The sequence below is a fragment of the Melopsittacus undulatus genome, chromosome 6, assembly GCF_012275295.1.
Source record: "Melopsittacus undulatus isolate bMelUnd1 chromosome 6, bMelUnd1.mat.Z, whole genome shotgun sequence".
Classification (NCBI taxonomy): domain Eukaryota; kingdom Metazoa; phylum Chordata; class Aves; order Psittaciformes; family Psittaculidae; genus Melopsittacus; species Melopsittacus undulatus.
The window spans coordinates 25,184,295-25,207,606 of NC_047532.1; the positions used below are offsets into that span (position 1 = coordinate 25,184,295).

At 58.1% G+C, this 23,312-nt stretch overlaps 3 protein-coding genes across 15 annotated transcripts in view; 2 read left to right on the plus strand and 1 right to left on the minus strand.

Moving 5' to 3' along the window:
• Positions 1-7,971: 7,971 nt before the first annotated feature.
• MAB21L4 (mab-21 like 4) lies at positions 7,972-10,933 on the plus strand. Its single transcript, XM_031050673.1, is given in 7 exon segments — positions 7,972-8,249; positions 8,251-8,328; positions 8,330-8,410; positions 9,490-9,633; positions 9,635-9,709; positions 10,471-10,625; positions 10,860-10,933. Coding segments are annotated over 7 exon segments (885 nt in total).
• A 600-nt stretch (positions 10,934-11,533) lies between these two features.
• On the minus strand, positions 11,534-15,009 carry AGXT (alanine--glyoxylate aminotransferase). Its single transcript, XM_005150999.2, has 11 exons — positions 14,845-15,009; positions 14,547-14,739; positions 14,141-14,205; positions 13,962-14,062; positions 13,662-13,732; positions 13,267-13,351; positions 12,917-13,012; positions 12,596-12,665; positions 12,375-12,474; positions 12,043-12,167; positions 11,534-11,641 (listed from the first exon to the last, which is right to left on the minus strand). The coding sequence occupies exons 1-11, from the start codon at positions 15,007-15,009 to the stop codon at positions 11,534-11,536; spliced, it is 1,179 nt and encodes a 392-aa protein (XP_005151056.2).
• Positions 15,010-17,028: 2,019 nt separating this feature from the next.
• The window catches only part of KIF1A (kinesin family member 1A), a 39,083-nt gene continuing 32,799 nt past the window's right edge, over positions 17,029-23,312 (plus strand). For 12 of the 13 annotated variants that reach the window (XM_034063848.1, XM_034063851.1, XM_031050815.2 and 9 more), the window contains exon 1: positions 22,667-22,772. In XM_034063848.1, the coding sequence (XP_033919739.1) occupies positions 22,667-22,772 (106 nt within the window). Of the gene's footprint in view, positions 17,127-22,620; positions 22,773-23,312 lie in introns of those variants that run through there. The other variant, XM_034063847.1, reaches the window with a different exon arrangement.

The window sequence follows — 23,312 nt, forward strand, 5'->3', positions numbered from 1 at the left end:
ATCATCACCTCTCTGTAGAGCAGGGGAACTGAGGCATGGGGGTGGAAGGCCAAGAGTGGGCCTGGGCACAGGGGGTACCTTGCAGTCATCAGGGATGCAGCACTCAGGGCAAAGCTGCAGGGCTTTGAAACACCCATGGGGCAGCTCTGCACTCCTGGTCCCCCACAGCACCAGGACGTGCTCCCTCCTGGAGTGGCTCTTAAACCCAGACTCTAAGATCTGCCCAACCCTTTGAGATGCCAGAGGCACCTCAGCGGGGTCCAGGACCAAACATTGTGCTGGCAGTCAAGCTCTGCTGCTAAACATAGCGAGGTGTCCCTGTCCCTTTAAAAATCTCCTGGAAGAAAATGTTAAAAGGAAAAAAATGAGAGAAAAAAAAAAAAGCTAAATCCAAAATAAATAAACGGCCACATCCGGATTTCTCCCCTGAGACACTAATAAAGGCTTTATGAGTTTGATATGAATTACCCTCCCTGGCCATTTACAGCTGATCTTCTGGAAGGCATTAGGCTGCTCTCCCCTTCCCTGGCCCGGCAGATGCTGGAGCGGGGAACACAGTGGGGGCACCACCACCCCCTCCATACAGCCCATCTGAGACCCATCTCTTTTAGGGAGCAAATGGGGGCTTCCAAAAAACTGGAGGCTTTCCAAACCCTGCCGTGCCGTGCCATGCCCCACTGCAAGATCAGTTCCCAAAGAACATGGGGACATGGTTGTACCAACCTGACCCCTGTCACAAGCATCCCCACAGGGGCCAACCCTGGATTCCTGCCAGTGGGTTTTCCCTCCAGGGATAGGCAGGGCAGGCAGCAGCCGCCCTGAGTGTGAGGAAAGGATTTTCTTCCAGGCAGGCTGTGCATGGGAAAGCAGTGTTATGCTCCCCCTGTGCTGTCCCAATCCAGCTCCCCGGGACGTTAAATTGAAAGCAGCAAATCGAGTGGGGAAAACAGCTGTGGGCCCCGGCCAGCAGCCATTTCCTCTGGGCCAGGAGCTGGAGCCGGTGCGAAGCCGGGCTCTGTGCTGGGAAGGCTGGGAGGAGCGCAGCGGGAAACAGCCCTTTCCCTGCACCATCTGGCCAAGCTCTGGCCACCGCCACCATTGCCTGCTCCTTCTTCAGGAGCAAATGCCCCTTTCCTCTGCCTGCAGCTGCTTTTAGGGTGCCCAGCTTTTTTGGTTGCCTCCAAAATGGATCTGGGCCCACCCCAAGGTGTGGGGTTGGTGAGGTTGTGATGCTGGGCTGGGACTGTGCAGGTCCAGGGTCATGCCAGGTGTGCATCCCAGGCTTCCCTTGCCCTTGTTGGCATCCACAGCCAGTGATGCTCCTCAGCAAAACACCTTGGTGTGGGTCTTAGGAGCATTTGGACCTAGTGCTTCCTTTTGGGCTGTGTAGGTACCTGGGCAAGTGGGTTGAGGAGGCCAGTGGGCACCATGCACTCTGCAGTGCAAGCTCTCACACTGCAAAGCTGCACTGGAGGGGCAGGCAGATGTCCCCTCCAGGAGTAAGGGATGGAGGCAGAGGTCCTTCAACCGACCTCAAGCCTGTGTTTCCTCAGCATCACAGCACCGGGGTCTCCTGCTGCTTCCCACGAAAGGCAGCCCTGGAATGAGCACAGAGCCCTACCCACACCCTCCCCCCAGCCAGGCCCCCCGCGTTTTCAATGGGGAACGTGTGGAAAGGACCAGGGGGAGCTATTAATGATCCAGAGAGCGTTCAGCACGGATGCTTTCGGGCGGAGGGGCCTGCAGGTCAGCACATGGTTTGGATTTGGCCTTCCCCCTCCCTTCAGCTAATTAGGCTGAGCACAAGAGAGCATTCCCAATGGATGCTGAACACGTGCGCGGCACAAGCATCACCTCCTGCGGGGGTGAGGGGGTGAAGAAGGCTCCCGGGGGGGCGTGAAGCAGCCAGGTACCCCAGGGAGGTACATGGGAATTTGGATGTGGAGGAAGGGAACGAGGTTTTAATGAAGGGGTTTGAACTCGTTGTCTGGCCTGGGTTCAAAGAATGCAAGAACAGGAATCACGCGCATAAATGCGGGTGGTGGGAAGGGGCTGGCGGGCGGCCAGGAGGACCGAGGTTACTGCAACACAGGGCTCCTGCTCTCCCTGCACTGCCCGAGCCCACAGCGGTGCTCACCTCTGCCCTCCAGCTCTGCAGGGCCACGGGAAAAGGGGGATCCCTTCCTCTCTTGCACCCCCTTACCTCTCCCCGTACCCAGAGACACCCTCAGACTGTGTGGTGGAGGCACCTGGGGGCTGTGTGTCAGCTGAGCTATGGCCGAAAGGTCACCACTGGCTGACAACTGTGTCCCCTACCTTGCTCCAGCCATGAGAGCCCCAGGCAAGCAGAAGGAAAACAGGGCTGGGGGCTCCAGAAGCTTCCATTTTCAGGCTGTTCTCTGTCTCCTTGTGGAACAGCAGCTTACAACTTCTTGGTGGCATTGGAGAGAATGTGGTGCCACAGGGACACAGGAGAAGAACTGTGGTTATGTTGGCAACTGGTGACACCAGTGTAGATGGAGATGTGAGACCATTTAGATGCGTACAAATCTCGTTTCATGGGGGAAACCCTGGCCCAAAGCTCTCACCCCTTCACTGCAAAGCCAAATGTTTGAAATGCTGAGGGTACTGCCAGCTTTGGAGGGATAGGGATGCCGCTGGATGTCCCTGCCACCTATGGCACCAGGAGCCACCCTGCAGCTCAGCTGCCACCCTGTCACTTCCCATGACAGTCTCCAGCCTGGCTGCACAGCCTGGGGAGTACAGGGATGCAGCACTTCACCCAAGGATTCCTCTGGCTCCTGGGTGGGTCCTGGTGCAAGGGACAGTGCCAAAACCAGGATGTGAGTCTGAAACTGGTGCTCAGTGAAGTTCCGTCCCCTGCTGGGGCTCCTGGCAGCTGCCAGCTTGAGTTGATGCAAATGAAAGACTCCCATTGCCATGGTCCCCAAACCACATGGATGAAGATCTCAAACCTGCCGTGAACCCACACCAGAAAGTCCAGCAGCCCGCAGGTCCAGGGCCATCCGTGAGCACCTCCAGCATCGCAGCGTGGTGTCGGAAAGCAACACCGGATTTCCCAATCCAGCTGAAAGCTCTTCAGATGTTCTGCTGCTTTGATTATTTGACAGACCATGTTTTTTAAATTATTCTTGTATAAATATTTACGCATTTTTACAAGAACCATGCTTTGAGCAACAGGCCATGGCAGAGGGGAGGGGGCTGGATGCTGGATTGCTCCATCCCTGTTTTGCAGGTCAGCTGGGGGTTGAACAGGATGGATGGTGGGGGATGCCGGGTTGCACCCATGCCCAGGCCCCGGGCGATGCACACTTGGTGCTGACAGCTCCCTCCCAAACAAGAAGTGACTGGTTGGTGTGATCCTGCCCCTTCCCCTCTCTCCCCCGGCTTTCCCCTCCCAGAGGAGCAGAGCCTGGCCAAGCACTGGATGGGCTGGGAGCCAAACTGCCTGCTGTGGGGTGCACGCTGCCAGCTGCTGCTGGAGCCCCATGCAGCCCCACACACGTCCCAGGCCTTATCCCTGGCCTCGTGCCTGGCCCCATAGCCAGGTCTGAAAAACACCTCCTGCAGCCACCCCAAGCCAAGAAAGCCCCTTCACTGCCCTGCCACTGGGCAGCAAGGCAGGAACATAGCTGCTGGCAGGATGGAGACCACTGCACTGTTCCCCACAGCCACCCTGGGTACAGCTCCATTGTCTCCCATTCCAGAATTGCACCCCAGCACAGCCTTTGCATCCCAGACTAGATCAAGGAGAAGGCAATGGGTGCTAGGAGCCCCTGTGGGCATCCTGGAGAGAGAAGAGGATGGATCGGGTGGGGGGCTCTGAGGGCCACTCCTGCCCCCATATCTGCTCCCAAAGCCCTGGGGCCAGGGCTGCATGGGCAGTGAAGACAGAAAAGCCTTCTGCTGTTGTGGGGACCCTCCCCGCCAGCCCCATCCTGCTCCCCGGGACTGTTGCTGTGGTTTTTGGGAAGGATGAGGGTGAGTTCCCCCCCTCCCCCACCCACAGATGGGATCCACAACCCAGGCTTGCGTTTTCCGCTGAGCTCAGCAGAAATGCACTCAGAAGGTCAGTGACCAGAGAAAGGGACGATCCATCATTAAATAAATTGTTTTCATTTCCCAGGATAAAGGGGAGGAAAAGGGGGTGGAAGGGGGGGGGGGGGGGGTGTTGGACCGGGCCTGAAAGAAGAAAGAGCACAAGGCAGGAAAACCACCCCCCGTGCTCCCTGCCGTTAGAGCCTCGGCTCCTTCTCCGTGCTCTCACAGGGTTTTTACAGCCAAAGCTCTTAATGTGATTATAATAATTATTTCTTTCCTAGCATTTTTTTCTTAATAAACAGCCTCTTTTGAAACGTCGCTGGGGAAGCCAAGACTCCAGCTGAGCCCTGGCCCGGAGGAAGGCGCAGGGGCTGGGGGAGCGTGCGAATGTGCGCGGGTGCGTGCAGGCAAGCACGTGTGTGCGGGAGCATGCGGGCGCCCGTGGGGGCACCTTGGAAGGGGGTGACTCCACGGGAGCGTGAGAGCACACCCGGGCTGTGAGCGCCCTTGGCTTCCGTGGGACAAGCAGGTAGGGGGCTCCTCTGTGTCTCTCTCATGGTCTGAGTGCCCATTGAACCCCCCTTCACACCCCTGCTTTCCTGATCCTTTCTGTGTTACCCCCCAGCTCTAGGGCCAGGCTTTGAAATCTGTTGAAAAGAAAGCCTTTTTGCCAAAATAAACAGCCTGTCATGTTAAATCACTCTCCCTCCCTCTCTGACTTCCCTGCCTGCATCCCCTGTCTCCATTCCAGCCTTTTTGCCGGGGGCTATGCCACTTGGGGTGAACTCCTGACTCAGACAGTGCTGGCGCTGGGGCTGGTGCAGAGCCAGGGTGGTGGGGCAGAGCATCACCTACCTCCTGCATCCCAATCTCCAATGCCAGCTCCTTCACCTGCCAGCTCAAACATCTGATGATGTCTTTCTGTGGCAGTGGCATCTTGCATGGCCCAGAGCTCAGCAGTGACACTGCACGTGGCATTCTCAAGCTCACCATGACCCAGCAGTGTGTGCTTGCAGCCCAGAAAGTCAACTGTATCCTGGGCTGCATCAAAGCGAGCGTGACAGGCAGGTTGAAGGAGGTGATCCTGCCCCTCTGCTCTGCTCCTGTGAGAATCCCCCTGCAGTCCTGCATCCCGCTCTAGAACCCCAACACAAGAGTGATGTGGAGCTGCTGGAGAGAGTCCAGAGGAGGCCACAAAGATGCTGTGAGGGCTGGAGCAGCTCTGCTCTGGAGACAGGCTGAGAGAGATGGGCTTGTTCAGCCTGGAGAAGAGAAGGCTCCAGGGAGACCTTAGAGCAGCTTCCAGTGCCTAAAGGGGCTACAAGAAATCTGGAGAGGAACTTTTGACAAGGGCCAGTAGTGACAGGACAAGGGGGAATGGCTTTGAGCTAAAAAATGGTAGATTTAGATTAGGTATTAGGCAGAACTTCTTCCCTGTGAGGGTGCTGAGGCCCATCACCATTCTGTGATTCTATGATCCTGTGGAGGATCAAGCTGGGTGAGGGATACCAGGGGCTTGCTACAGATCCCTATACACCCCTGCATGTCGAGTGATCCCATTGCCCTGCTTTTTCTTTTCTTGCTTGCCTTTGCTCTTCTGGGGGTGTTTTCTCTTTCCTGTCTCTAATGGAGCAAAAATTCGTAGAACCATAAAATGCTGAGATGGAAAACAAGCGATTAGCTCATTCAGCCCTGCCCCTCTGCCAGTGCCAGGCCATTCCCCACCAGCCTTCCAGTGACTCGTTTGGACTGAGTACCATGTGCTCCAGCCATGTCTTCCATGGCCTGACATTTCTGCTAGGAAATCTTCCTCAAAGTCTCTCCTCCAATGGTGACATGCTATTTATGAACACATCACTGGGTTACCTGTCCTGGTACTGCTCTGAATGCCCGGCCCTGCACAGTGCCTGGCTGTGAGACTTGCACCAGCACAGACCCCTGTGCCTGGCAGCATGGGTAGCTTCTCCTCCAGGGCCTGATCCTGGTCCCTTGCCTGTTGTGGAGAGGAAAAAGAAGGGAAAATGGGAAAAAAAAGAAAGCAGAAGGGAAAGGGAAAGTAAGAAGGGGAAAGGAGAAAGCGAAAAGAGGAACGAGGAAGGAAAAAGAGAAAAGGAGGTGGAAAGGGAAGGAGAAGGGGAAGGGGAAAGAGGAGGGAAAGGGAAAAGGAAAGGGGAAGGGAAAGGAGAAGGAGGAAGGTAAAGGAAGAAAATAAAAGGGGAAAGAAGAAGGAGAAGGGGAAAGGAGGAAGGGGAAAGGGTAAAGCTCTGGCCTGTGGGAAGGGGCAGAAGGTATGATTTTGCAGTACTTATCTCTCAATGGTGGCACCAGGAGATCCACAAAGTGTGGGTGCCAAAGGCAGTGAGGAGCTGAGGGTCACATCACACTTGCTCCTTCTGCCACCGAAGCTTTAGCACTGATGGGAGCAGGACTTCAGAGTCATGCTGTTTCCCCCACCAGTCCCAAGCTGCCCAAGGGGGTAGCCTCATCTCCTCACCCTGATCATCCAGTGGGTCACTCACCATCCCCAGGAATCACAGAATGGTTTGGGCTGGAAAGGATCTTAAGATCATCAATTTCCAACCCCTCTGCCATGGGCAGGAATGCCTCACACTAAACCATGTCACCCAAGGCTCTGTCCAACCTGGCCTTGAACACTGCCAGGGATGAGGCATTTACTACATCTGTGGGCAAGCTGTGACAGTGCCTCACCACCCTCACAGTAAAGAATTTCTTCCTCATATTTAATCTGAGCTTCCCCTGTTTAAATTTAATCCTATTCCCCCTTGTCCTATTGCTAGAGTCCATGATGGAGAGTCCCTTATGGGCACGGCACGCACCTCCCCTCTTCAGGATTTGTGGGAGATGCAGAAGGACTGGGGTACAGCCAGAAAGTCAGTGCGGAAGCAAGAGCCAGCCTTTGCCCTGCTGTGGCCAGAGCTGTCCTAACCCCACGGGCTGAGCTTGCCCCAGGCAGCTCTCTGCAGTCGGAAGGTGAGCGAGGCTCGGCTCTGAGCACAGACCTTGACTCCGCAGCATCTGCTCCTCCTAGCGGCTGCTGGGCCGGGCTGGGGACAGCTGCCTCCCGCTGCCCGCTGCATCTGGGGTCGTAAGCGCCGGTTTGCGCTTCCTCCCGTGGCGATGCTCCCCGCGGCCAGCGCCGTCGCTGGGCAACGGCCGATGGGAACCCACGGAGACCGCGGGTCCGGTGTTACCGGGGTGACAACGGGGCCCGCTGGAGGGGAGCCTGGTCGGGAGCAGGGCTCTGCCAGGCCAACGGCGTGGCGGTCTGCCCATGTCTGGTAAGCTTGAGACTGAGCTTGAGCCTGAACCTTCTGTGTCCACTGGCTGGGCATGGGTCTGGGCCAGCAGCACTGTGCTGAGCACCTCCATGGTGCTGCGGGGTCCCACAGCCTTCCCACAGCCATAACGCATACACAAGCTGGGAGCAAACTTGCCCAGACAGCTCCAGGCAGCTGAGATGAACTGGGCCAGGGTGGAAGGGCGGTGGGTTGCCTTCATCGGTCACTGTCTGTGAGGGGATGTTGCTGGCACGCAGCATGGGTGCCAGGAGGGGAGTGGGAGACCACAGCACGGTCCTGGTGTGACCCACTGGCTGAGCATTCCTCATCACACCCCTGGACTGCCTGGCAGGCCACGGTGTGACTCGGTTCCCCGCCCTGGATCTGCCCCGGGAGGACACGGTGCTCCTAGCAGCTCTCCCTGGCATGTGCCCAGCGGCAGCGCTTGTCAGCGCCTGGCTGTGACTTCCCTCCGCCCACCCTGCGCTGGCTCCCAGCCCTCCTCTCCCTGCCCACATGCTTTAGCTCCGGCTCTGAGCAGGCTTGGGGCAGCAGCAGAGCTGCCATGGCAGCCAGAGCTTCCCACTGGCACAGCTCCCTCAGGGCCACCATGCCCCATGAGAGGCTGTGGCTGGAGCATTTCCAGCAGGCCGAGGACATCCTGCTGACCCTGCTGGAGGATGCCCAGGCCAGGAAGCCCTGCTTCCTTGTGGACTATGCCAGGAACTTGGAAGCCTTCGAGTTTTCTCTCTGTGCCTCTGAGGATGCTGTCACTATATAAGTCCCTCTGTGGACTCACAGTGATGCCCTGCAGGTGCTGGAGTACTGGCCTGGGGACACCCCAGTCAGGCACCATCTGGGACTGGACACCTGCGATATCTGGAAGTGTTATGGGGGCCAACTTAGAGGACTGGACCAGCGCTGCATATGTGATGGAGCAGGAGGGTGGTGCGGGATGCCTGGTTTTAGTCAGTCCTCCAGTACCTGAAAACACTTCTTGTTTTGGCCATTGTGCATTGCCAATGCTGCTTCCTGCTTCAGCCAGGTGTGCAGGCCAGTGGGACACTTCCCTGGATGGGAGCTGCCTCCAGCATGGCTGGGGAGCCCAGCTCTGTGGTGGTTCCTGTTGAGACAGGCTGGGGCACAAGTCCCTGTGTGCGTGGCCCATCCAAAACCTGCATGAACAAGCAAGCACCCTGCCATGTGCTGGGACAGGTTTTGCCCTTAGCTAAGGAAGGGGAGATGCAAACTACTCCCTGCCATCCCACAGCAGCAGTCACCCTTGGGAATATACCCTGGGCTGATGGCCCTCTCCTTGGCAGGTGGCAGCACCACGCAGCATTCACACACCTCTGCCTTCAGTCCTCAGAGAGGGTTTCCTCAGGGACTTGGTGTGCTTGGCTCACCCAAACTCCCAGCTCTCCTGGGCTCCAAGCGCCTCCTGCTGCCTGGAGGAGGCTGTTTGGAGAGTGGGCTCGAAGTGCATCAGGGATGGACCAGGACCTTCGGGCATGGGTCTGACCCCTGCATGGGCCCCCAGCTGGGAATGGTGTATCTGGGAAGGACATGGTGGGAAGGGACCCTGGGAATGCGCATAGGGGGTCCCATCAGCTCTTCATGAATTTCCATTTTCAAAGGAGCTTCTTGAAATAAATCTTAGCCCTGATGGAGAGGTGATGTGAGAGGACCAGCAGGTCTAGAATTATTAACCCGGCCCCAGCAAGCCCACTTTTCTCTCCTTTCTCCATGTTTAAGGCAGAGCCCTGTGTCTTCCTCTACCCCCACAGCCTGAGACCTTTCCTGGTCCATTTTTCTTGGACTACATTGTTTGTGTTGGCACTGTGCAGCCACCCAGCAGCATGGCCCTGTTCAGCTGCTCAGGGCTTCCTGCTGAGCCCACACCCGCTGGCCCTGAGCCTTGCTAAAGCGATGCTCCTTCCCGAAAACCACACCAGTGGAGTTTGGAGAAAGGCTTTTGCTGGGGAACCACAGCCAAACCGCAGCGTTGGAAGGGGATGAGTTGAGTGGGGTGAGAAGTGCTCATGGGCATTGCAGCACACACCTGGGTTCAGCCCACAGGACTGGTTGCGGTAACCTCCTAACCACAGCCAAACCTTTCGCATCTCAGTGATCTCAGCACTGAAAATCTGCAGGAAGATGCTGTGGTGCTCTCCCTGCTGATCCATGATGGCTGGAAGACCATCCGCTTTGACATTGTCTCTGTGGTGAAGAGGTGGCAGGAGCTGCTCCAGCTCAAGGGGCAGCAGAGTGACGGGCTTCCTTGAATACAGCCTCTGAAAGGCCCCAGAAGAGGCCCACTACATCCCTGCCTCTCCCCATTGCTGCTAGTGAGCAGCTCAGCTGTGCACAAAGCAGGGTGACCTTGCTCTGGGAATACCCCATGGCTGGAAGCACGTCCAGATGCAGGCAAAAAAGGTGATGAGAAAGTGAAAGAATGTGTTATCATGGGGGTGAATTTATCCCCTCAGGATACCAAATCTGCTGTCCTGTGTGTGGGAAAAACCTCAGCCAGGTTCCAAGCAGCTCAAGGAAACAGGGGAGGAGGAAGTAACTGAAGGAGCCCCCCAGGTTGTTCATGGGGGCTGAACCCTGGCCACATGAAGGATGGCAGCTCTCTGATCCTTGCTCAGGCTTCGGGAGCAAGCCTGGGAATCCGGCAGCAGCAGCGTGATGAGGTGCCTGCCTGGGCGGACTAGGGAGGGAGCAGTGCTAGGATGACACATGTCTTGCCTGCCAGCACAGCTACCCAGCCCCAAGGAGGGGCCAAGCAAACAGCTGGACCAGCCCAGGATTAGTTTGGGCACAAAACGGCCCAACTGGATGCTTGGCCCCTCTTGGGGCCTCTCCAGGGCTGCCTGCAGCCCTCCTCACTGCATGTAGGAGAGCACAATCCTGCTTTGCTTCCCCTGCTGTCTCTCCCGGAAAGGCAGAAGCTGCTCAGCAGCATTCCCATGCTGCAATTTCCCAGGTTCCTCTGAGCCACAAGTGGGCATAGGAGGAAGATCCAGGATGGTGCATGCCTGAGGCCACGTGGGTGGCTGGGGAGCATCCCCATGCATTCAGGTCATTGCAGGTATCCTCTCCCTAGCTGTGAGGATACAGGTCTCCCAGTTTCTCAAGCCAGATCCTTCACTGCGCACATTGATAGCTGGCAGGCAGACCCCAGCACCCGAGCCCTCCTGCTGCTACCCACTGAGGACAGGTCCTACTGGGACACAGGCTGCTTTGACATCCTGCTCAGCCATGAAATGCCAGACCCTTAGCTGGTATTGCAAGGCAGATTTTGGCAGTGCCAGAAACCTGGCACTGGATCAGGCAGCTAGGTCAGGCAGCTTAAGGTGTGTTGGAGTTTGCCCCCCAGCTGCTGGCATGTGCTAACCCTCCCTATTGGAGGCTGTGGGAGGATGGAGATGCTGGGGCATGGGGCTCAAGCAGAGCAGGGAGCCCCCTCCTGTCACTCCCCACCTGCCTCTGCCTATTTCCAGATGTACCAGATCCAGGATGGTGCACACCACTCTGGAATGTGCCAGCTTCTCTTCAAGATCCAGTGATAAGTCCCTCCGCAGAGCTGAGAGGGATCCTTCTGCCACCCCATTGGGGTGTCTTGAAACTCAGGGGGGGTGCAAGGCATGCTATGGGGCCAGGGAGCAGAATACTGTCATGTTGCTTTATTGAGGAAAGATGGTACTGGAGGCAAGTACATGTCTGTTGCAGCTGGGTGGGGATGCACAGCCTCTCTGCTCCCCTGGTAGAGCTGGGTGCCAGTGCAGGTTTCATCTTAGGGTGCCTAATCTGGGACGGGGGGTGGCTGTTGTCCTGCACTGTTGGGTTCTGGTGCAGGCTGATAGTGGTGGTAGGGGAAGTGACCCGTGCACAGATCCTGCATGCAGCCCTCATGTCAGCTTGAGATGGGGCTGCCATGCGCTGGTACCCGGGAGAAGGGGGAATCTGGGAGGGTCAAGCCACCAGGGTGGGAGTGACCTTGCACAGGCACTGGGAGAAGGGGTTTTGAACCAGGTCCTGCATCTGCCAAGCCACAGCCCTCACCTCCACATCCCCTGCTCTTCCAGCTTCTCTCTCTGGCTCTGCCTTGGGTTGCTGGGTGTTGTGGTGTTTCCTGCCGGCATCCTGGGATGTGTGTGTGTGTGTGCTTACAGCCTGCTGCGGCGGCAGCACCTCAGGGCATCTCGCAGGGCATGCAGCACACGGTCCACATTCCTGCTGGTCGAGTTGCAGCCCATGAGGCCGATCCGCAGGACCTAGGAGAAGGGCGAGTGTTTCCCTCCTGTGCCCACCTCTGTATCCATGCTCTGCGAGCAGAGTGGCTTGTGGCAAAGCATAGGCTCTGTGTGGAGCAGTCGCACGGCCATGTGCACTGCTGGGTGTAAGTGCATGCGTACAACTCCCTGTTTGCTCCTATTTTAACACACAGTTCCTCTAAAGATGTGTCACCCTGCTAATTATGTGCGCGGTTACTCAATTATGTGTGGCAATTGTGTGTGGTTAGGAGCCGCTATGCACCGCTGCAGGGGATGGGATGCATCCAGCTGTGTGTTTGCTGTTTGCAGCCAGGGAGCACCAGCAAACTGTGGGGCATGGGTGCAGCTCCAGCTGGGTTTGATGCCCGGCTTTGGCAGTGGGAGGGGAGCACGCTGCCCACCTTGCCTAGTGAGGGGCCCAGGCCCCCAGAGATCTCGATTGCATGGTTGTCCATGAGAAAGGCTGTGATCTCCTTCCAGTCATAGCCCTCAGGCACCCTAACAGTGGTGATGGTGGGAAGTCTCGCTTTCTGGGGAAGAGAGAAACCGGGTTAAATCTGCATCCCCTGGCTGTTGCCCTATCCCTCAGTGAGCCCAGCAGCCTGCCAGGAGAGAGCATCTCTGGGTGGTGAGATTTTTCTCCAGTATCAAAAGCTGCCCAGGCACATCTCCAGCTGATCAGGGCCATGTTCTCACACTGCCCCTGCACCATGGTTGTGGGCTTGCCCTACACTCACCTCCTCCTTCACAAAGAGCTCAAGCCCCAGGTCACGCAGCCCCTGGCACAGCTGGGCACAGTGGACCCGGTGGAGTTCCCAGGAGTTATCCAGACCCTGCAGGAAGAGAGGAGGGAGGGAGAAGGTCCCTGCCACTGGTGGACACTTCCTGGCACCCACCACTCCCTCAAGCCCACCAGCACTGCTTGTGCCCCCATGCCTGCCTGCTGCCACTCACCAGCTCTGCCAGCATGGCCAAGCCTTCCCGTAGGCTGAAGAAGCTGCTGATTGGAGCCGTGTGGTGGTACCTGCAAAACCCAAGGAGCACACAGATGGGTTCAGCCCAGCCCATCACAGAGCAGTACTGCAGCTCATGGTGGAGAGAACCAGGGCTTGGCATTCTTCCTCCTCTTCACACAGCAGAGGGAGGATGCAAATCTCCCCTGGAACACTTGGTGACCAGAAAACAGGGTGATGAGAAGACAGAGCCCCCAAGCTGGGGCAAAAGGCTGTGGGTGGGACAGCTGCAGCCATCTGTCCTGAGACAGCCTGCCCTCACCTTCGCGCCTCTCCATCACAGCCCCAGTAGTTTGCCAGCCAACGCATGTCCAGGTAGAACGATGGAGGGTTTGTCTTCCTCCTTAGAATCTTCTCCCTGGTGAAGCAGAGTGTTGGGAGGAGCCAAACCTTGACCCTGTCAGCTCTAGACTGGAGTCAGTTCTGGAGGAGGGCCTCTCCAAAGTGAACACAGTGGCTCCAGCTTCTATGGCTGCCCAGAGATGGGCAGGGCTCTGGCCATACAGAGCTGCTGCTGGGTGCACTCTCCAGAGGGCTGGAGCAGATGTCTGGCAAAGCAGGAGATTGTCAGCCCCATTGCCTTTCCCCGTGTCGGTACATGGTTGCCCCTACCTGGCTTGCTCACTGAACGAGATGGGTGCGCTTCCAGGGGGTGCATTAAGGACTTTCTGAGACCCCGAGTACAGGATGTCGATCTCTGCCCAAGAGGAGAGGCAACTCTTTAGGTACCAGAGGCTCACAGCAGGGTCATGCTGAGCCCCCCAAGCTCAGGGAAGCACAGAGTGGCACATGCTGCAAGTCCCATTTGTGTTTGGCCTGCACCAAGCACACCTGCCACTTGATGGTTCCCCAAGGGGAACAGGCTCTTTGGCTGCAGCTGGACCAGTTTCTAGTGCTGCTAGCCCAAAATATGAGCAGTGAGTCTGATTCCACCTTCCCTTCTTCCTTTGTCCTCCCTTGTGAGCCTCTTGTCCCCTGAATACCTGTGATGGCACTGTGGCTCTTACCTTGCTGGTCCATGAAGATGGGGGCTCCCCCAAGTGATGCCACAGCATCCACAAGCAGTAGGCAGCCATGCCTGTGTGAAGACAGAGCTCAGCCTGGTGTCCCTGCCACCTCCTCTTGACACCTTTCTGCCTGCAACCCCTGAATCCTGGTCTCCCAAGGCCACATATCTCATTGGCAATCAACAGCTTCTAGTACAACACAGCCAGAGAAGAGCCAGGGCATGTAAACCCCCATGCCCCAATCCCCAGTGGTCATGTTGGGGTCCTGCCAGCCCCCATAGGTGCCCACTGTGCACTGACCGGTGGCACAGCTTGCCCAGCCCCTCCAGTGGCTGCAGCACCCCTGTGGAGGACTCGCCATGGGTGATGAAGAGCACTGAGGGCTTGTGCTGTATCAGGCCCTGTGTGAAACAGAGGGGAAGGTGACTGACCCCGGGGCCAGCTTGTGCTCACTGCCCTGCCCCATGGCCAGCACTCACCTCCTCGATGTCCCAGGGAGTGAAGTACTCGCCTGGGGGCTTCAGCAGCTCATGTACACTGGCTCCTGGGAGACATTTGGGCAGAGGCAGAGTGAAGTTTTGGTGTGCCTTCACCTGGGCAGTCACTCGCTCCGTGGGGGAATTGGTTATGCATGAACCATGAGAGTGGCCACCCCCAGGGGATCTGGCCTCCCATGGATTTGCTCAGTGGAAAAGCTATAAACCACTTAACTGGAGAGACATCACCCTGGAAAAATCCTGGAGCGCACTCTGGCTGCAGAAGCCATGTCACTCACTGGACACTACTGCCGGGATGGGAACAGCAAGCCAGGGGTCACAATCTGGCATCCCACCCGCATGCATTTCCGTGAGCCCCACTGGTGCCATTTGGCTGTCCCCGGCATACCCAGCCTCCTGGCGATGTCGGCCGCACGCTGTCCCCAGATGCCATTGACAGCCACCAGCACTGTGTCGCCATGCTCTACCAGGTTGAGGAAGGCAGCCTCCATGGCACAGTGGCCAGTGCCACTGATAGCCAGGGTCAGCTTGTTCTGTGTCTGGAAGGCGTACTGGATACCCACCTTAATGTCATCCATCACCTGTGAAGACAGGGGACTGACTGGCACCACTATTGCCCTCCCATCCCCTCATGGGAAGGGAGGAAGAGTGTAGGAAGGGAGGAAGGCTGGGCCAGGGCAGCTCACCTGCAGCACCTCGGGGTGCATGTGGCCGAGGAGCTGCCGGCTGCTTGCAGCCAGGATGCGGGGGGGCACATTGCTGGGTCCCGGCCCAAGCAGCAGCCTCTCTGGCACGGCCAGGGGCCGGAGCAGCCGCTGGGGTGGGAGGATGTGGAGCAGGTTGGAGGCCATGGCGTGGCGAGTCTGGAGAGGAGCAGCAGAGGCTGCCCGTGAAGCAAGCAGCAGGGCAGCGCAGTGCATCCCGTGCCAGCAGCAACCAGCTTCTCTGTGGACCCTGACCCCAGGGCTCGGTGCTCCCCCCAGGGGCCTGGACTCTGCCCCTGGTCACCTCCTTGTCTGGTTAATGTGACACCAGCACCATCCCTGCTGTCTCAGTCCCCTCATTTATGGGGATCCACACTTGCTAGTGCTGGGGGGATTGCTCCTCAGGTATGCCAGCTCCTGGCACCCGCAAGCACCCACACAGACCCCATCCCCATGGATCCCAGGACACTGTGGTTGATGGTTCCCAACACCATCCCAGCAGGTGGGATCTTTGCTCCTGGGCACACAGGCTCTGTGCTGTGGGATGGTTGAGCTGGGACTGGCACAGTCACAACTCCTCCAGCAGCACAAAGCTCTTGTTGGCCAGGTTACCCTGACCAAGGGACCTGCCCCGCAGGACACCTGGCTGAATGACTGCTGCCCAGAGGCTGCCATTGCAATGATTTTCACAAGGACAGAGCCATCAGGTGGGACATGACTACAGTCCCTGCTGCAGTGAGCTGTGTGCTCTGTGGGCTCAGCCTGGCTTGTGGGCATCTCAGCATGTCCTGATGATGCCACAGGCCATGTGTGCCTGTTACCTGCCCCATGTGTCCAAGGCCCATCATGTCCAACCTCCAGCAAGTTTTTGTCATCCCTGCTCCAAAACATGAGCAAGCTTACCACTGCCAGCTCCTTGCAGATCCAGGAGCAGGTTCCTGGCCAGAGCAATGTTTGAGCTGGGTGGAAAGTCCCCCTGGCAAAGCTGGCACTGATGACTGGTGCTGAAGGTGTTTGGGTCAGGGTTGTGGGGCTGGCAACAGTGCCAGGTGACAGCACTTCTGGCTGAGCAGATGGATGGTCATCTCTGAGAGGGGCTGGGAGCTGGCATGGCTGACGCTGCTTGGAAACCACAGATAGCCATGGAACTGCTACCATCATCTACCGAAGTGAGGGCAAGAAGTCCTAATGTCCTGAGATATCCTGAGATCCTCATCCTGTGCTTCAGCCATGTGCACCTTTGGATGAGAAGATGTGGCCGCCCCATCCCTGGCAGTGTTCAAGGCCAGATTGGACAGGGCTTGGAGCAGCCTGGTCTAGTGGAAGGTGTCCCTGCCCATGGCAGGGGGTTGGAACTGGGTGAGCTTTAAGGTGCCTTCCAACCCAAACCATTCTGTGATCCTGTGACTCCACACCACCAGGACTGCTGACCGATGTTTGCAGCATCGCAAAAACACTCAGTCCCCAGAAACATCATCAGGAGACGCCCATGCTGCTGCGGATGGGTAGAGGAAGACCCCTTGGCTGCCTGTCCTCCGGGGAGATTTGTGTGAAGTGTGGGGCAGGGTGGGTCATGCGGCCCCGCGGCGGGCTTGGAGCGGTCGGGGAGGATGCGCTGCTGGAAACAGCTGGCCGCCGAGGCCTGATCTCCTTTCCGCGCTGGGTTTAATTCCGCCGCGCAGACGGGCAGGGCGCGCCGGGTGCTGAAGGGCTCGGCGGCCCCGCGGGGTGATGGAATCTGCCGGAGGTGGATCCGGCAGCCGCGACCGCCGGGGCTGGGGCCGGGGCAGGGGCTTGAGGAAGGGGAACCCTGTAGGGGGCAGAGTTACCGGGGGGAATCGGGGATGGAGGGGGGCGGTTGCCAGGCGACGGTTGCCGGGTGACGCGGGGGTTCCGCACCTCCCCGCGCCCTTGCGGCGGTTCCGCAGCGCGGTCCGGGGGTGTGCGTGTTGGGGGGGGTGGTCTGACGTCACCGCTCCATCCCCTGCTCGCGCCCTCCCGGCACACCCCCCCCTTTCTCCGGGTGGTGTCGGCCAACCAGCGAGCGGGGCGGGGTGGGGGGGCGGGGGCCGCAGAGGCGGGGCACCGGGCACCGGGCATCGGGCATCGGGCATCGGCACGAGCAACGGCATCGGCACCGGCATCGGCACCGCACCAAGCGGCTCGGCCTCATGCCGGCACCGCCGGTCCACGGCTGAGCGCTGCTCCCCGCGGAGCCGAGCCGGGCACGAGCACGGGCACGGGCATAATAAGCATAAGCACAGGTAGGGGCGGGCGGCATCATGCTGGATGGGGCAGCTCCGCCGCGCCCGGGCGGGGCTGCGGTAGCGCGGATGCGGTCCCAGGGTGCTGGCCGAGGTGATGCAGCCCCGGCAGGGCTGAGGCGGGGGAAGCGGGACGCTCCCTCCCCGGGGCCCGGCGGGGCGGGGGACTGCGGCCGCGGGCGTTGTGCGGAGAGGCGCGGGGAAGGATGGAGGAGGGAGGGGGATGCCCGCGGGTCCCCAGCGCTGCAGCCGACGGGTGCCGCCCCGGCTTCCAGAAGGATCTCGCCAGGGGGGGGCCTTCCTGGGGATGGGGCGATGCCTCTTCAGCCGCGGCACCAGCCTGGGGTGAGGAGGGGAAGGATGCTGTCCCCGCTGCCCGTAGGAGGGAACACAGGGACTGTTTTTCACCCCAGAGCTGTCCCAGCTCTCCCCTCCGTGGCAGGTGGCTCTGCGGTGATGCTGAGCCATCTTGCACCATCATCATTATGCTTCAGAGTCAACAACAGTGCTGGAGGAAGCCGCGGGAGCCTCAGTTGGCGGTCTCATGCGGGGAGGGGTGGTGGGATGGTTGCAAAGCCAAGGCCCTTGCTTGCCCCACAGAGATGAGCTGTGCTGCTGACCTTGCGCTTGGGTGCAGCAGGGCAAGGGCTGCCATGTCACTGCGGGCCACTGACGATGGCTTCTGTCTGAAGGAGTGGATGGTCCCTGGATGGAAGAGCTGGTGTAGAGCCCCATGCTTGGCCACCTTGGCTCCTAGGGAGCAGCCCTGCACCTGCTCCATTGTCTTTCTCCTCTGCCTCTTCTTCCTCTTCCTCCCGCATGGGGCAGTGTCCCCTCCCCTGGACTCTATAGGCCCCGGTGTGCCAGCATCTCTTGCCCTGTCATGTCCCACGCCTTGGCTGCGAGGCTTGGGAAGAACAAGGAACTAGCTGAGCATTTCTCCTGCCACTCCATGGCCGTACTTCCACACCCCAGTGCCTGGAGTAGCATCAAGGCAGGTGATGTTGGTGGCATGGGGAGGGGCAGCAGACCCTCTCTGGGGTTCAGCCAGGGAAGTGGTGGGATCTGCCATCCATCCCTGCACGCTGCCACTGACCTCCATTTTGTTTGGGAGATGGCAGCGGGCGCTGGCACAGATGCCGTCACCACTCCTCCCTCCCCCCCCCCCCCTCATGTGGTCAGAGCTGCAGCCCCCAAACCCCAGGCGGGGCCAGAACCTGGTGTTCTCCCGTCCCTCCTCCCAGCTGCCCACCCCTGTCTGTGCCCAGCCATACTGATAACCCATCGGAGCTTGCTGCCTTTTCCGTGCAGCTTTTCCCCATTGTTGGTTTTAGCATGTGGAAGAATGAATGGAGAAAGCAGGCGATGGAGCGTGAGGTGACTCGCCTTTGCAGCAGGGCTAGGGAGCTGATCAGCAGCAAGCAAAACCCCTCATCTGTGGCCTTAGATTTGCTTCCTGAAAATTTTAATCCACATGGAAATTCATCAGGAGCTGCAAGCACTGCCCCAAAGTCGTTTGCCCCCATAGGGGTGGGAAGTAGGCGAGGAGGCACAGGGGCAGGGTACCCAAGATGGCTCCAGGGAAGCTGGTGGCTGTTTTTCAGCTGGGGATGGCGGGGGGGAGACTGCTCGTGCCCTGAGCTGTCCTCCAAGCTGCTTCCCCCACCCATGGGAAACTGCAGCGTCATGGCCCCTTGCTGTGTGCAATGATGCCGTGTCATCTGGACCATTATTCCCCCACATAATCCCTGTTGTCTTCAGAGGAAGGGCAGGGTCCCCTGGTCTCAGACAGAACTGGGGGGACCAAAAAAGGGTGCAGGGTAAGGGCTTGCTAAAACAAAGCCATTGGCAGCTGAGAGCACCATGGCTCAGGAGGCTCGGCCAGATGGGGCATCCGCCCTCACTGCTGAGGTGATGTGGGGATGTGCTGCACAGACAAAAGGAGAAATTTACCTTTGATTTCCCTCAGTGCAGGCAGTTGCCAGAGGTGCCTGCAGCCCCAGGGGGGCCAGCCCCTGCCTTGTGCTGGGTGCTGGGAATGGGGCATCCTGGCTATACTGACCTACGTTAGCATCACTGGAACCCTGGTGTCCTGCAGCACCCAGGGGTCAGGCAGCACGCTGTGTCCCTGCAGCATACTTAGGGGAGCAGCTGGCTGTGGGTGGCACTTGGGGACAATGCTCCCCATCCCAGTGGTCACCTCTCGGCAGTGGCAGGAGGGCTGCCAGTTGGTAGCCCTCGGACTTAAAAGAGCTCTTGTTAGCTCATCTCTGCCCAATTAATCTTAGCTGATCCAGTTAATCATGGTTCTCTAGGCCTTTCGCTCATCACCTAGGGCTGGCAGGGATGCTGCAGGCTGCACAGGAAGCAGGGTGAGAGATGCCCTGCACAGCTGGGGGATAGATCCAGACCTTCCTGCCCACCACGCCGTGGACTGGGGACTCTATTGACCTCCTCCACTGTCTTCTTTGTGTGTGGGGTGGTCCCGGGAGGATGCAGGGAGGAAGCCAGGAGTGGGGCCACGGTGCTGGCCCGCTCCCAGGGAAAGGCTGATAGCAGCTTATTGAATTTCTCTCGATGGCAGATTAAACAGGCAGTGGCTGACTATCCCCGGGCAGAGCAAGCTGGGCTTGAGCCACCCGCTGCCCTGGGGGGAGGCTGCCTGCCTCTGCCCTGCCTGCCCACTGCGGTGTGTGCCCCCTCTCTGAGGGATTCTGAGAACCTGCGGCCAGGGATGTGGTGCTGGCTCTGGCTGGTGGTGCTGCCACATTGCTTGGAGTGCAGACTGATTCCACAGAGCCAGGAAAATAGGAGTTGGAGGAAGGAAAAGCTCAGGAAAGAGCTGGGCAGGGGGCTGCTGGCACTCTCAGGAGGCACACGGTGCTGTCTGGAGTCCTCGCACTGCTGTGTCAGAGATAGGACTAGATCGCTGCAGAGGAGCAGGAAGGAAGCAAATGGCACGTTGCCGACCAAGGAGACTGAAGGAAATGGATGGAGCTAGAAAATGGAGCTGAGCTTGTTGATCTGCAGCAGTGAATACGGGGAGGGAGAGGAGCCCGCACCCTGGGCTAGGCAAGCCAGATGACTTGCTGGGAATACACCGGGATGTGGCCATCAGGATGGCACTGGGAGAGGAGCAGTCCTGATGGCGATGAGGGGGCTTTGCACAGCCAGCAAGGGTGGGCTGTGGTGGTACTGCAGTAGGACTGAGTGGGCCCTCCTGGCAGAGGAGGGCAAGCAGCCATCAATAGATGGCATGCCGCAAGATAAGGCATCCAGAAAAGTGGGACGAAAGAGAAACCAGAGCTGCTTCGTGGGAAATGATAGGGCTGGAGGGGGCTGTGATGGGAATGGCACAGGGGCGGGATGGAATGAGCAGCAGTCAGTTCCAGGGCTGGTGGGGTCACTGATGGGTGGTACTATTCCAGTGCTGGTGGCTCTTGCCAAGTGCTGTGCTGCAAGGCTGGAGCCTGGGGGCCTGAACCACCTCTTCACAGCCCTGGGAGCAGGGGGGAAGGAAGCTATCCAAGCTATGGAGAAGGACAGGGCAGACTTTGACACGAGCACTTGCAGCCTGCTGTGTGGGTATTGAGTGCTCCATCATCCCTGATCACCAGTAGGGCCACAGGGTGGAGCATCTCAAGCCGATGGCCCCCTGAGGATGCAGTCTTTCCACCCAGGAATATATCCTATCATTTTATGGGAAAACCCAACTTTTTCATTGTCCTTTGGCAAGGAGTCCTGCTTAATTTTTTCCTTCTCCCCATCTGAGAAAGCAGCAGGGTGGGAAAGCAGAGGCCTGTTGGTATGTGGCAGCCCGCTTGCTGCCTCAGGGACTCAGCAGTGGTGTTAAACACCTGCTTAAAGTAATCCATGCTGAGGAAAGCCTGAGACCAAATGCTTGAGCTCTGGAGCTGGTGGGATTTAAGGGTGTGATTGCTGACTGAGCACAGTGGGAGCTCTGGAGTGGGCAGTGAGAGGAGGGCTTGGGAACAGGAATGGGAGAAGGTTTGTCCTCCTCCTACTGTCAGGAGCGCAAGCTGGCTTTTAAAGCAAGCAAAGACAGCACCGAGCTTGTAACATTTTCTGGCTGTGAATTTTTCCACTGCGCCATTAGTATACCTGCCTTTGGCTTTCCTCCCAACCCCATTGGAAATGAAACCGGAGCTGTCAAACCTCGGTTTGTTTTCAAGACATCCTCTTCTCTTGGGACACTGTCCATTCTTTGGATTTCTTTTCCTCTTTCTCCCCTTCACCCTGCCTTTCCCTACAAACTCATTTGTATTTTTCATTTCCATTGTGGGAAAACCCATCTTGTGTTGAGGACACATCCTTACTGCTCCACTTCCATCAGGTTGCGGTCTTCATAACCACAGCTGTGCCATTGCTCGCTCTGGGCAAAGACCAGGTTCAAAAGGCCCAGGGCATTTGCAAGCACCCTTGCAGGAGTCCAGCAGGCAGGAGTCGCACAGGTAGGGATGCTGGAGGAGCTCATGCTGTGCGATGCTGAGCTCCTCTTCCATTGGCAGGCTCAGCTTGGGGGGCAGGAGGCAGGCAGAAAAGAGGGTGGATGTTAGAAGGCAGGAATGGATTTTGTCAGGGCTGATACTGAATGATACTGATACTAACCCAGTGGTCGAGGGAAGGATCCCAGTATTCTCTTCTGGCCAAAGCTAGTGAGGCTTCACTGAGGCTTGGGGAAGATGGGACCAGCTGCAGAGAGCCTGGACACCAGTGCTGGAATGAGTGGCTGCTCTGGCAGATGTTAGAGAGTGTCCCATTTCATCTTGTAAGGTTTGTGATTAATAATTTATTAGTAAAAGGAGTGGACAAATGATCACAAAGTGTGAACTTCAGCTGAGTGATTGCCACCAGCTTGCTGGCTGGTGCTGCTCCTGCTGATGCTGCGCATCTGCTTTTGCTAGGAGCTGAAAAGAGGCAAATATCAGCAGTTGTGTTCAACAAGCACCTCTTTTCTCAACATGAATGCCATCATTTATCTGGCTCTCCACCCAGTCCTGCAGCCCATTCCAGGCTTTGCTGGTGCTGGAGCGGAGGCAAGAGGCTCAGGTGATGGGCAGGGCATTGCTGGCTTGCTTGCAGGTGAAGGGCTACCTGCTCAGTGCCGTTGGCACCCTGGGATGGAATAACTGTTCCTTGGGGGTCATGCTGATGCTGATGGGGCCTATGTGGCCCTATACCCTGTTGTGGGCACCCACCGAGTGATGCTGCAGGGCTCTCATTGCTGCCCTGGGGTAATGGCAGGAAGGGATGTCCCCTGGGACTGACCAGGTGATCCTCAACCAAGACATAAGGGGAAGGGGGAAGAGGCAAAACATGGGCAGATCAAGGGATGCAACAGAATGTCATCTTTCAAGCAGAGGCAGCCCAGGGTCCCCAGGAGGTTTTGTCACATAGGCATTTATCTGACACACACATGATATGGGGACTGGGATGTGAGATCTTCTAACTCCCATTTCTTGCCTCCTTGCAGGACAGCCGCTGTTCCCTGCTAGCAGGACCCACCTCCAGCCGGCACGATGGCGGGAGCATCTGTGAAGGTGGCGGTGCGCGTCCGGCCATTCAACTCCCGGGAGATGAGCCGGGAATCTAAATGCATTATCCAGATGTCAGGAAGCACCACCAGTGAGTGCCAGTGTTGGTGACAGAGGGGCTCGGGAGGTTTTGGGTGCTGCCTGGTTTGGAGCACGTGTGGTCAGGATGCAGGAGCAAGCACTGGGGTCCTGGATCTTTGGTGTGGATTCCTGGAGTCCTTTGGAAGAGGGAGTCTGGGGCGTCATCATGTTTCCCACAGGGAAATGCAGTCCTGCTGTTGAAATGGCAGCAGCAGAATCTACATGGCACTGAGCCCTTGTGTTTTGGTGATACTGAGTGGGGCAGCATCACCCAGCAGGTGACAGGGTAGGAAGAGAATCAGAAGAGTCTGGAAGTGCTGGTGCGTGGATGTAGGGCTGAGGATGCTCAGGCTGTGGTTGCTTGGCCAAGTGTGGAAGCTGTGCACCAGCCAGTTAGCAGCTCCTGACAGCACTGGCTCCCAAGTACCATGCACCACATTGTGCTGGGACCCATCCATGCTTCCATGAAGAATCATGCAGGATGGAGGGCTGGGAGTGGGGTGCCAAGGGAATTGTATGCTCGGGGAGGGGGAATGTAGCACAGGAGCTT

Excerpts from the sequence above, each read along its gene's own strand:
- AGXT (XM_005150999.2), bottom strand. The coding sequence starts at position 15,009 with ATGGCCTCCAACCTGCTCCACATCCTCCCACCCCAGCGGCTGCTCCGG. Across the intron at positions 14,740-14,844 it reads TGCACCCCGAGGTGCTGCAG|GTGATGGATGACATTAAGGT; the intron begins GTGAGCTGCCCT and ends CTGTCTTCACAG. Across the intron at positions 13,352-13,661 it reads CATCTTCATGGACCAGCAAG|AGATCGACATCCTGTACTCG; the intron begins GTAAGAGCCACA and ends CCTCTTGGGCAG.